The sequence below is a fragment of the Pristiophorus japonicus genome, chromosome 16 (assembly GCF_044704955.1).
Source record: "Pristiophorus japonicus isolate sPriJap1 chromosome 16, sPriJap1.hap1, whole genome shotgun sequence".
Taxonomy (NCBI): Eukaryota; Metazoa; Chordata; class Chondrichthyes; family Pristiophoridae; genus Pristiophorus; species Pristiophorus japonicus.
The window spans coordinates 121394019-121407360 of NC_091992.1; the positions used below are offsets into that span (position 1 = coordinate 121394019).

The window sequence follows — 13342 nt, forward strand, 5'->3', positions numbered from 1 at the left end:
ATCATCGTACCCCAATCTGCATAATTTTAAAAAGGGCGCTGCTGGATTCAAGCGGGCATTCTTTCCACCTTCTCAGATGACCAGGTTAAAGTTCCAGGCAGCGAGATGTCGGTGGGTAAGTCACCCGGCCCATTTACAGGCCCGCTTCTGTGAGTATGATTATGTCATGCTGTTGCTTGACTAGTCTGTGGGACAGCTGTCCCAATTTTGGCATAGATCTCCAGGTGCTCCTGAGTGGCACGCGGCAGAGTTGACTGGGCTATGTGCCCTTGTCGTGTCCGAAGCCGGTGCCGAGGTCAGTTCAATTTTATTCTTATTGTTTTCTGTAGTGGTTTGTTACAACTGAATGCCTTGCTAGGCCATTTCAGAGTCAACCGTATTGCTCTGGGGTCACATATAGGACAGCAGTATTTCCTTCCCTAAGGGGCATTAGTGAATCAGATGGGTTTTATGACAATCCGGCAGTTTCATGGTCATCATTACTGATACTAGCTTTTTATTTAATTAACTGAATTTAAATTCCCAAACTGCCGTGGTGAGATTTGAATTCACATCTCCAGATCATTAGTCCAGGCCTCTGCATTACTAGTCCTGTAACATAACCATGATGCCACTGCATCCTGTGTGGTATGGTATGTTATTCTATGTCATTTTGTTTCACTCTGTACATGTAATGTAGTATTTCTCAGATAAGTTAGTTTTGTTTGAAACACTATTTTTTCTTTCTTTTCCATAAATAATTTATGTCATATTTTCTAGCCCCGTGCTGCACTCAACTTCACTGGGTCACTGGAACAGCATTTTTCTGGTCTCTTGCAATGTTGATGTTGAACCAGGAAGTTACACAAGAGTAGCCTACTTGCCTTGATTTGATTTCTGATTCTTCACTGTCTCTTTACAGGGAAGGAAGATATTTCTTTCGATGCGTATAAAGAAAAGCTCTCATGTTTTTCAATTTAGTGCCATCACGTAAGAATTTTTTTCGCATCCAAAAAAAAAACCCAGATAAATAATAAGTAACAACAATCCCGGTAGGCTCCATTGTTTAGGGCAATTAATCATTAATTGCTGTGAAGTTTTTTTTTTAATTCTATGATAGAAGGCACCAGGAATGTATGTTGCCGTGGGCCCTGGAGCAACATGGGCCAGCCCACACTGTGATATGTGTACACACTACGTCCGTGCAGCAGAGCAGGTCTCCAGTCGTCCTGGTTAACCCTTGCCACTGGATAAAGGCCTAGCTCTGTCAAGCCCGTGTGGTGGCTGATGTGCAACCATCACCACACGTTAAAAAAATCCACGCACAGGCATCGTCCACCAGTTCAATTGGAATTCAGGACCTGGAAAATCGGGTTCTTCATTGAAATATCTGTGAACTGATGTGGAAGCAAGTCATCCTTGTTCGAGGGACCGCCTATGATGATGATGAGGGTTGAACATAAGAACATTAGAAATAGGAGCAGGAGTAGGCCACCTTGTCCTTCGAGCCTGCTCCGCCATTCAATAAGATCATGGCTGATCTGATCATGTACTCAGCTCCACTTCCCTGCCCGCTCCCCATAACCCTTTATTCCCTTATTGCTCAAAAATCAGTCTATCTCCACCGTAAATATATTCAATGACCCAGCCCCCACAGCTCTCTGGGGCAGAGAATTCCATAAATTTACACCCCTCAGAGAAGAAATTCCTCCTCAACTCAGTTTTAAATGGGTGGCCCCTTATTCTGAGATTATGTCCCCTAGTTTTAGTTTCCCCTATGATTGGAAAAATCTTCTCTGCATCCACCTTGTTGAGCCCCCTCATTATCTTATCTGTTTCGATAAGATCACCTCTCATTCTTCTGAACTCCAATGTGTATAGGCCCAACCGACTCAACCTATCTTCATAAGTCAACCCCCTCATCTCCGGAAACAACCTAGTGAATCTTCTCTGAACAGCCACCAATGCCAAGTATATCCTTCCTTCAATACAGAGACCAAAACTGTACACAGTACTCCAGGTATGGCCTCACCAATACCCTGTACAGTTGTAGCAGGACTTCTCTGCTTTTATACTCCATCCCCCTTGCAATAAAGGCCAACATTCCATTTGCCTTCCTGATTACTTGCTGTACCTGCATACTCACTGTTTGTGTTTCATGCACAAGGACCCTCAGGCCTCTCTGTACTGCAGCGCTTTCCAATTTTTCTCCATTTGAATTATAATTTGCTTTTCAATTTTCTCTGCCAAAGTGGATAACCTCACATTTTCCCAAATTGTACTCCATTTGCCAAATTTCTGCCCACTCACTTAGCCTGTCTATACCCCTTTGCAGATTTTTTGTGTCCTCCTCACAATTTCCTTTCCCACCCATCTTTATATCATCAGCAAACTTGTCTACATTACACTCGGTCCCTTCATCCAAGTCATTAATATAGATTGTAAATAGTTGAGGACCCAGCACCGATCCCTGCGGCACCGCAGTTTGCCAACCAGAAAATGACCCATTTATTCCGACTCTCTGTTTTATGTTAGTTAGCTAAACCTCTATCCATGCTAATATATTACCCCCAACCCCATGAACTTTTATCTTGTGCAGTAACCTTTTATGTGACACCTTATCGAATGCTTTCTGGAAATCCAAATACACCACATCCACTGGTTCCCCTTTATCCACTCTGCGCATTACATCCTCAAAGAACCCCAGCAAATTTCTCAAACATGATTTCCCTTTCATAAATGTCCCATGCTGCTTCCTTAATAATGGACTTCAGCATTTTCCCAATGACAGATGTTAGGCTAACTGGTCTATAAGTTTCCTGCTTTTTGTCTGTCTCCTTTTTTAAATAGGTGCGTCACATTTGTGGTTTTCCAATCCGCTGGGACCGCCCCAGAATCCAGGGAATTTTGGTAGATCACAATCAATGCATGCACTATCTCCGCAGCCACTTCTTTTAAGACCTGAGGATGTAAGCCATCAGGTCCAGGGGACTTGTCTGCCTTTAGTCCCATTATTTTACCGAGTACTACTTCTTTAATGATAGTGATGGTATTAAGTTCCTCCCTCCTTATAGCCCCGGTTGAAATCTCCCCTTTTGTTTTAAAACATCATGGGCTAGAATGTGATCAAAATCCGCCACTGCCGGATTGCCGCCCAAAAAAACGCTAATGTTATTAAATTAAGGCTGGCGGAAAATTGATCAAAAAATGAAAAGAATTCCGCCCGTCAGGAAAAATCGGTCTTAAAAGCGGATTCTCGGCGGAAAACGTGATCCTGGTCAAATTGGGCGATACTTACTCAAAATTTAGGCTGAGGCTGCGAGTTGGGCCTAGGGAGGGGGGAAAAATATTTTTCAAAAAAACAAAAATTGGAAAACATTCACAGGACCCTTCTGCACTGAATCACTGCAAAAGAATTTTTAAAAAAGAACTTTCACTTACCTTTTTTTGCAGGGTTTCTTACCTACTGTTCATCAGAAGGCTGCTCCAGCTGGTTTCTTGTGGGTGTTTTGTTCTCCCTCAGCTACGGAACACCGCTACCATCAAACTCGGGTGGTGGCAGTTCTTTCAGTCTTCCACGCCGGCAGTCTGTTCCCCAGCGGTATTTCGAAACCGCCGGCGTAACACTTTGACGAAACTTGGACCGGGCGGTTTTCAACAAAAAAATAGGAGTACCGCCGAGAAACCAGGTGGAAATGGTGATCACATTCAGCCCAAATATTCATTCCCAAATGCTTGCCATGACTTTTTGCTTCCAGCTTAGATTTTGATGTCTGGTTGTCAACCTTGACCAGCATTGAGTAGAGTATTTGAGCTAGGATGATAGGTACTGGGAGAATCTGGTCAAAGTGCATTGATAAAGAGGATCTCATTTGATCTATGAACCCATAATGGCTGATATGAATGCTGCAAACTATAAAATCTTCGGACTGCATGTAACAGAAGGAACCAAGTTGTTAGCCTTGAAAAATCCTATTGTGCTTACCAACTCCGGCAGTGAGCCTTACTGTCCATGGTAAAAGCGAGACATAATATTTGAAATTTGGTCTTGCATTAGACCAGAGCCTCTGGCTGAAAGTAACACGATGCTGATGATGTCTTGAAATTAGCTTGGGTTGTTAGTTTTATCGCGCTGAATTACTGAAGTAGTTTTATCTTTTATAGTGTTATCAGTAGCTGTTACCCTTGGAGTGGTTAGAACTTTGTTGAGACATCATTGAAAGACCTTTTCTCAAGTTCTCTGCCGTGTTTGAGTGCTTGTTTAAGGGAGGATGTGCTTCTTTTGTTCGTGTAAGCCATTTTGTTTGAAAGTTTCCTGAACATTTGGCAGATTATAGTTTAATGGGGGCACCAGAGATATCTTGTGTTATCAGTGGATATAAAATATATTTTCCCTCCCTGTACACACCTCAATGGACCAGACCCTCTTGCAGCTAATAGGTTGAGTGGGGGCCTCCTTCCAGGCCTCTGACCATGTCGCAAGGAGGAATATAGCAGCCCAGCAACAACATGCCCCATGATTTGTCGTTTGGAATACTCAGACTGTCAAAAGGTTCACCATTATTATTTTTTCATCTTAAAGATGCAAGAAATTTTATTTATCCTCAAAAATTAGTTGCATTAATAATGTATGAAAGTTATGTATTCATGAATTTTGGTTTAAAATTCATGCATGAATACTTCTATCACAGGACAAAGAACCCAGAGGAATTATTCCACTTGAAAATCTCAGCATCCGAGAAGTAGAGGACTCGAAAAAGCCAGTGAGTTAATCAGAAATTCTAACATTAGAAATAATATTTTTTGTTGTCCATATTTTAACTGCATCAGATTTCTATGTTATTTCTACAAAGTATTCTCTGATGTGTCAGTGTTCGACAGAAGCAAATCTGTGTGGAATGTTTAGAGGATCTGAGATGTAAGCAAAACACGGCCAATACTGTAGGAAAGAAATTGGGGCCGAAATTGCCCCTTTTTGTAAGGCCCGTTACCATGGAGTGGTAAGGCCTTACTGACCGGCGGCAGGCGGAGGATGCGACCCATCTGCAATTGCCCCTGGGCTGGGGGCGGCAGAAACGGGATTCCGCCACACCCCGACTTTCTGACCCGCCCACCGCACTGACCTCTTGTTGGCTGTGTGCAGAACTCTTACCGCCCGCGGTGACCCCTCAAACGGGTCCCAAAGCGCTGGGAGACGGTGTCAGAGTTAAAGAGCCGGATTTTCCGACTTTTCCCTCCGACTCCCGCCGGGCGGTTCGAATAATTCTGCCGAATCGGGGCAGAGCACAATTCCTCCCCCCTCCCCCCCCCCCCCCCCCCCCCCCCCCCCGCCACTCCGTCTTTAAAAAAAAATCTTTCAATAGCATATATGGAATGAGAAAGTGCAGTTTTTTTTTAAGTTCCCCCCTTGAAAGGGAGAAGTCACCATTCTTCACAAAGTAGTTTGTTTCCATTGAAATCTCGATCAGTGTTCAAGGTTTAAGCCTCTATGATTACTGCCACTGGTTATCTGGTTGACTGGCACTTGTAATAAGACAAAACAATCACTATAATCTTGACTCCCCTTCCCCACACAAAGAAGATTCAGTGTGGACACAAAACAAAAATTATGTCCATGGAACCATGCTGCTGAGAGCTGGAATTATAAACATCAAAGCACATGGATTTGATCAGATTAAGTCAATGGATTTGACTGTAGTCATGGCATTGAAGACGACTGCCATTTTCAGCACATAATTTTAGATGATTAGAGCAATGATAGAAAGTATTGTTTGCTTGAAGGTAAAGTAGATTTGCAAAGTTATCTTTGAAATATAGCATAATTTTTATTTTAAAACTTAAAAAATACTAATGCCACTCCAATTTTTTTTTTTAAACCTTTGTTTAACTTGTATATGGAGTGTCCCAAACAGCTCTAAAATCCTGGCCAAGAGTTTGTGTCACTCACAATTGTAGTCGAAGAGTTTGTGTCACTCACAATTATAGTTGGTGAATTTGAGTGCCAGGCAATCCTAGGGCTGAAGAAGGTACTGTTGCTGGAACACCAGGCTACTAAGGTGATAACTTAAAGATAGTTAAGTTTTTGAATTTCTATACTGGCCCAAATCATTGGCTATATTGCTAACACAAATATAGATCAAGTTAACATACTTGTCAAACTAGAAAATGTTGACAGGCAGCTTTAAAAAGGTTGACACAGCTCCAAACAGCTGACTCTTCCCCTCTCATCCCCACCCAAGTGCTGTACTCATGTGATTGCTCTCTTTCTCTCTTCATCCCTAAGCGGCACTCTCAAGCTCCGACCTGCAATTAGAAAAAAATAGAGAAAGATGCGGATTCAGGGCCAGGGCAGGGGGGAACCTTAGAGGAAATTTGGCCTGGTCGGCTAGAGGAAGGGAGGGAAACCACAGAGGCAGCTGAATAAATGGTCTCAATCTTACTGACAGTCCATGAGCTCCTCACACTTGTTGGAGGTAAGGGTGGAAGAGGCAAGGGAGAGAGGTTTAAGAAGACGGTTTGCAGTAGAGAGAAGAAGCCAGGTGTTACCTTTGCATTCCAGAATGATCGTGGAACAATGTGCAGTTTTGGCAGAGGAGAGCGGAAACTGATAATGCTTTATGAGGTCCAGCAAGATCTGGCGCTGAATGGCTAAACCAGTTTCCCACCATACACATTCAAGTCTGCGTACTTGGAAGGAAAGGCGCGCCGATGAGGGCCTGACCAGGGTGAGGGAGTAATTGTTTTAATGGGGACTTGGTGGAGGTGAGCCCATGGGTAGCTGCAGAAATGTTGTGGTGAATGGATGGCCAAAGGCTGGACAGTTGGAATTCTGAAAGTGCAGTTGTCATTGAATTGGGAGAGAGCTTTTTCCAGGGGCGGACACAGAAGGAAATAGGGTTGGGTGGGGGAAGGGAGATGTGGGTGGAAAACGATACAAAGAAACGTTCAGAGATGGCCTTATCTCTGATTGACACGATGGGAGTAGCGAGGCCACATGAGATGGGAAGGTCAATTGGTTGATTGTGAATATGGTTTATATGGAGGAAGAGATTAAGGGAGGAAAGGAGGGCAGTGAACTCAGAGGAGCGAGAGGGTAAGAAGATGCTCGGTAGAGAGGCTGATGGAGGAAAGCAGTGAATATGTCTCAGTTACAGTTGATATCTGAATTAATTCTGCACCCTTATTGAGAAATGCATAATAAAAGCATAAAACTACTGATGATTATAGAATAAAAACCAAAATCTGAAACAAAACCAGAGAGTGGTGGAAACACAAGGCAGGTCAGTCAGCATCTGTGAAAAGCACAATAAGTTATCTTTTTGACCAAACAATCTTTATCACAATGATTATAGGTTGTTTGAATTATAGTTGATTATTACAATTCAAAGCATATTTCAGTAAGCTAGAAAATAATAGTGAATCTTTTTCAAATAGTACAACAATGTCATACATTACAAGCAGATTTGTTGGTTCTGCAGTTTCTTAGGGCCCAAGTTTCCACACGATAAAAAACGGGCGCCCCTCCAAGCTGGGCGCCTGTTTTTCGCGCCTAAAACGGCGGCTAAAAAAAAAATCACGATTCTGGAGCGTTCTGCAGCTCCTTGTCTGCCTGGCGCGGCGCCCAGGGGGGCGGAGCCTACACTCGCACCGATTTTGTAAGTGGGAGGGGGCAGGTACTATTTAAATTAGTTTTTTTCCTGCCGGCAATGCTGCGCGTGCGCGTTGGAGCGTTCGCGCATGCTCAGTGTGAAAAAAAACATTGGCACTCGGCCATTTTTGTAGTTCTTTGTAGCTGTTTAATTTTTGAACATTTTTTTAATAAAAGCACATTAGCACTTGCAGCCTTCTCACTGTCTCCTCCCCCCCCCCCTTGCGGGAAAGAAAGGGTGCCTCCTTCCCCCCCCTCTCCGCGGGAAGAACGGGCGCCTCCTCCCCCGCCCCCCCCCCCCCCCCCCGCGGGAAAGAACGGGCGCCTCCTCTCCCCTCCTTCCCCCCCCGCAGGAAGCTATTGAGGGAGTGCAGCGAAGATTCACCAGACTGATTCCCGGGTTGGTGGGACTGACCTATCAAGAAAGACTGGATCAACTGGGCTTGTATTCACTGGAGTTCAGAAGAATGAGAGGGGACCTCATAGAAACGTTTAAAATTCTGACGGGTTTGGACAGGTTGGATGCAGGAAGAATGTTCCCAATGTTGGGGAAGTCCAGAACCAGGGGTCACAGTCTAAGGATAAGGGGTAAGCCATTTAGGACCGAGATGAGGAGAAACTTCTTCACCCAGAGAGTGGTGAACCTGTGGAATTCTCTACCACAGAAAGTAGTTGAGGCCAATTCACTAAATATATTCAAAAGGGAGTTAGATGAAGTCCTTACTACTCGGGGGATCAAGGGGTATGGCGAGAAAGCAGGAAGGGGGTACTGAAGTTTCATGTTCAGCCATGAACTCATTGAATGGCGGTGCAGGCTAGAAGGGCTGAATGGCCTGCTCCTGCACCTATTTTCTATGTTTCTATATGTTTCTAAGAACGGGCGCCTCCCCCCCCCCCCCCCCCCCCCGCGGGAAAGAACTGGCGCCTCCTACCCCCCCCCGCCCGCGGGAAAGAACGGGCGCCTCCACCTTCCCCCCCCCTCCCCAGCGGGAAGAACGGGCGCCTCAGGCTGACTGCAGCATTCTCTGTGCCTGAAGCACTTTCACACAGGTAGGAAGATGGTTTATTTAATCTTTTCTTTGCTTATAAATGTTTATTTTGGTTGGATTTATTTGTATAATATTTGTAGAAGTATAAATAAGGATTTATTGTAGAATTTAATGACTTCCCTTCCCCCCCCACCTCTCCCCCACCTCGTTCTGGACGCCTAATTTGTAACCTGCGCCTGATTTTTTAATGTGTCGAACAGGTTTTTTCAGTTCTTCAAAAATCTTCACTTGCTCCATTCTAACTTAGTTTGGAGTACGTTTTCACTGTGGAAACTTTGAAATCAGGCGTCAGTGGCCGGACACGCCCCCTTTTGAAGAAAAAATTCTGTTCCAAATTAGAACTGTTCTACCTGACTAGAACTGCAGAAAAAAAAATGTGGAGAATTGCGATTTCTAAGATAGTCTGTTCTCCACCAGATGCTCCTAAAAATCAGGCGCAAATCATGTGGAAACTTGGGCCCATAGTAATGGTTTATAATTGTTATTTTTTAAATTTCAGAATTGCTTTGAGCTCTACATTCCATATAACAAAGACCAGTTTATTAAGGCCTGCAAGACTGAGGCTGACGGGCGAGTGGTAGAAGGAAGTCATACAGTTTACAGGATATCTGCACCAACTCCAGAGGAGAAAGATGAATGGATAAAGTGCATCAAGTGAGCAAATAATTATACATATCATTCAAACTATAGCAACTGACAATGCAACTTCTCCTATATGTACAAAACATTGGACTTGTGGAAAGGGGGGGGTATAATGTCTGTAGAAACTGCTAATGGACTATTTGTCCATTGGTGTTCTGAGGATTGCTTCTATCTGAAGATAGAGTAAACATTATTTGCAAATTTGTGAGTTTTTTGTGCTGTATGCCCTTGCTTGCCAGGAACTTTATTGAGACTGCCCAAACTTATTTTGCAGCTAGCAGACAGAGGAGACTTGCATTCCTTCAATCTGGGTTGGATTTGAATCCAGGCCCAAGAGATAAAAGACCAGTGTCCAGTCCACTGCACCACCTAGTTCTTTCAATTAGCAAGCTCACTCAGAAAGGCCTCCGGATGGCTGACGTGGGAAATGGAAAAAATATTGCATTGGTGCAATAAGGATGCTCTTCTGAGGTTGGGGCTGAGGCATATTGTTGGGGCAGAGGGAGCTTTACTTTCCGTCTGGCTGTGCAATATCTCACTTGAGAGATTGGTGCTGATACTGGATACCTGAAATAGAAAGAGTTCAATTTCTCATTACTAACATCCTGCATCTTGATGAACACAAAAACAAAACTTTGGAGGAAAAAATGTGAAAAATTAAAAAAGCAGCTTTGTTCATCTTATAGATCTGTCTTGTGAAGAATTAAACAGGCGTTGGGGAATATAAATGCAAAGTCAGTCCTAAACCCTATATCATACCTAGCAATACTCAGCTGAATGAAGGGCAAGATTTTGAAGCATCATCATGGCACTGACAGAAGTGAAGACTACTGCAAAGTTTTCAGCCCCAGAGCATGGGTACGTCAGCCATTGCTGGATATCTCTTACCACAAGAGGAAAGGAACATACAGAGCTTAGGAGCACCTTGGCTTCACCTAGCTGAGGAAGCAGAGGAATATTTAGGATTAGGAAAATTGCACTCACATTTTGCAGAAGTTCACAACTCATAAGACAATCACAATAGTAAAAAATATTAAACACATACAGCACAGGCTGAATTATTGAATTAAAATGATTTGAGTTTCAATCTATCTTGGTGCTGGGTGACTTGCTCATGCAACTGGTGAGTTGGATGGGATACAGAAGGGCTGCTATTGTATCTGTACCTGGGATCTCCTTTGCTGGCTCATTGTTTTGGAAGGTGATGCCTGCAGCTGCTTGTGCAGGGCTGTGTGATGGCATAGAACTGTTGCTGAGATGAGTTGCAATTGGGTGCTTCTTTGCTTCTCTGCACTTGCCACTGACCTGTATATGCACAGAATACGAAGCATCTAGGAGTTATCCTAATCCTCATAATTGTTTGTAACCATTCTCCAAGGGAATTGAAGCCAACTACAACTTTTTCATAGAGTTTAATAGCAATGAGAGTATTCATGATAAATGTTCCTATGGCTATATGTTACTGAGGTTGCCACTGTCATTTCCACTGGTTCTGCTTCATGTTCAGTGACAGACTGCACTGCACATAACCATTGTTCAGCCTAGTCATGCCATTGTGTCATTGTCCACTTCAATATGTTTGGAGGCAATTGATTGCTCAACAGACGATGGGGATGAACTTTTCACAAAGGTTCTCTGCTACGTCCACTACAACTTTGTTGTAAAGCCGTGTAAACATCTTTTACATCGTTTTTATGGGCTTTCTGTGGCTCTTCTGCTGAAGTTACGGTAACTGGGCTGAAAAATCCTTGCATAAATTCAACCCCTATGTGTTCCAATGTTTTTCTTTTGAATGTTGAATGTAAGATCTACATTCCTAAATAGCTCTGTTAGCACAGTCGACCTTTGCCCTGCACCTCCTGGTTCCTCATCTTGCCCCAAGCTCTGCTGTCCCATTATCCTTTTGTGTCCTCATCCAAATTGATTGGAGCACAGACCACAGTGTCCTGTCAGACAGCACCAATGAAGTGGTAACTGTTGACTGTTTAAACCAACAATGGCCATAATTGTTGAAGAATGAAGTCAGAGGATTGAATTGTTTAGGTTATAATTGTAGCATTTATATTCAAAGTGTTGTTTAGATTATCTTTATTTAATTCTTTTGCCATACATTTTGTTTTACTTACAGGGCTGCAATCAGCAGAGACCCTTTTTATGAAATGCTGGCAGCAAGAAAGAAGAAAGTTTCCTCAACTAAGAAGCATTAAGATGATGGCATTTCATGCAGCTTGAGTCAAATATCTTTCTAACATTGGCCATATGACCTAAGGAGGTCTGTTTTCAAGTGTCAATAACCACAGTGCATTCTGGGGCTGGCTATGTGCTTGTGCTGGAGAGAAGTGCTGAAAGTTAGAAGGCTCTTCTGACCTTCTGTTGCCTGCTCCTCAACTAATGAGGAAATAGTTTTTACTCAGCAATCTCTCAATATTTCCCTCTACACAGCTGGTCTGTTTGTGGAGTCCAGGGCCGCTACCTTACCTCCTCAAAGCTTTATATTTCTTATCAAGAATCTCTTGATTTAACATTTTTTGTTGCAAGGGGCCTATGATTCTATCAGCCATATACAAAGGACTGTCATCACTGAAAATCCATGTCAGCTCTCGTGAAATAAGTAGAAAGCCATGGAAAACGGCCATCTTTGAAAGTTGGTGAGGTCAGAGTTTTATTGTTTCAAGTGCCAATGGAAAGCTTGATTGGTGTTGGGTACTGTGACTATGATTGATGATGTGTTGGGAAAATGGGGGTGTCCAATCAGTCCAGTTTGATGAAGAGAGAGGTGTGGTGACATGGGAATTGGAAAATGAAGACACTCCTGGAAAGAAGCCAGCCACATTATTACTGAGAATATTGTGCAAAAAGAATTGTCTGTCCATCAGATGATACATTTTGACTTAATTTTTTAATTGAAACTTTTTGTTTATAGATGTTTTACTTTTTCATGTTGTTTTCCATTTTTCAATGCACTGGTAGACAATTGCAGAAAAAAAGAGATGACTAAGCAGTATTAGTCTATTTATCAGAGCTGTATATACTTAATGTATAGATTTCCTTTTGGATTATTTTGTATTTGTTCAATTGGTTTTAAGATGTGATGATAAATTGGTGTCAGTAATTTTTCATCCTTTGCCATTCATACTTGTAATCTATCACTGACAAACCAGGTCAAATAAATCAAATTCTGTGTAACCAACTTGGGGATCTACTTAATGTACTTTTAACTGTTACACTGCTTGGAGTCCTGCAGAAAACATCCCTATTCTCATCAGCTGAAGACCCAATTCCTGAGTCACAGGGTTAACATTTCTGTATTACTGTCAATGTGAAATTGTTTGTTTGGTTCTGTTATATGTAAACATTAAAAAGTTATTATTGTGTTACCAATTCAAACATGATTTGTAAAATGAACCAAATGCTTCCCATAACAAATTGCTGTGTATATTTTTTTAAATTTAAAAATGTGATTTTGTTAAAGCTTATTGCAGATTTTTATTGCTCACTTTGAGAATAAAATAATAGACACTGTTATGACCAGTTCAGAAATGGAAAATGTAGACATAAGGCATTTAACAGTTCTAAGTGCGATTTTTATTATGTCTATTGGGGAGGTCAGCTTTTTAAAAAAAGATTTAGAAATAATGAGAAAAAATTGTCAATAAGAGTTAGTGGGGTTTAATTCCCAAGTGGGAAAATAAGTACCACATACTTGAACTATAATCTGGCTATTTCATGGTTTTAGTTTGTGTTGCTACTTTAGTTTTATTCCTGGCTTGACATTTTAGACAGTGCGAGCGCCATTGATTTTTACTATCTTCACAAATTACCTAGATTTAAGTGTTGTGGCCCACAAGTTCCACGATGGTCCAAAAATATTTACAAGTGTTAGGACTGTGAAGGAGAACAAATTCTGCAAGCAGATTTAGATATACTGAGGGAATGGGACAAATTCTGACATGGTAATTAACCTAGGTAGCATTTGGGCCGAACCAACACCAGGTATAGTTAAACTTTATATGGAACAGAACGG

General features: G+C 42.3%; 1 protein-coding gene across 3 annotated transcripts in view; it reads left to right on the forward strand.

Moving 5' to 3' along the window:
• Window positions 1-12699, forward strand: part of cyth1b (cytohesin 1b) — a 270470-nt gene extending 257771 nt beyond the window's left edge. For all 3 annotated transcript variants that reach the window (XM_070857776.1, XM_070857774.1, XM_070857775.1), the window contains exons 11-13: window positions 4671-4742; window positions 9176-9330; window positions 11447-12699. In XM_070857776.1, coding sequence (XP_070713877.1) covers window positions 4671-4742; window positions 9176-9330; window positions 11447-11525 — 306 coding nt within the window. In that variant the 3' untranslated portion in view covers window positions 11526-12699. The remainder of the gene's footprint in view (window positions 1-4670; window positions 4743-9175; window positions 9331-11446) is intronic.
• Window positions 12700-13342: the final 643 nt, after the last annotated feature.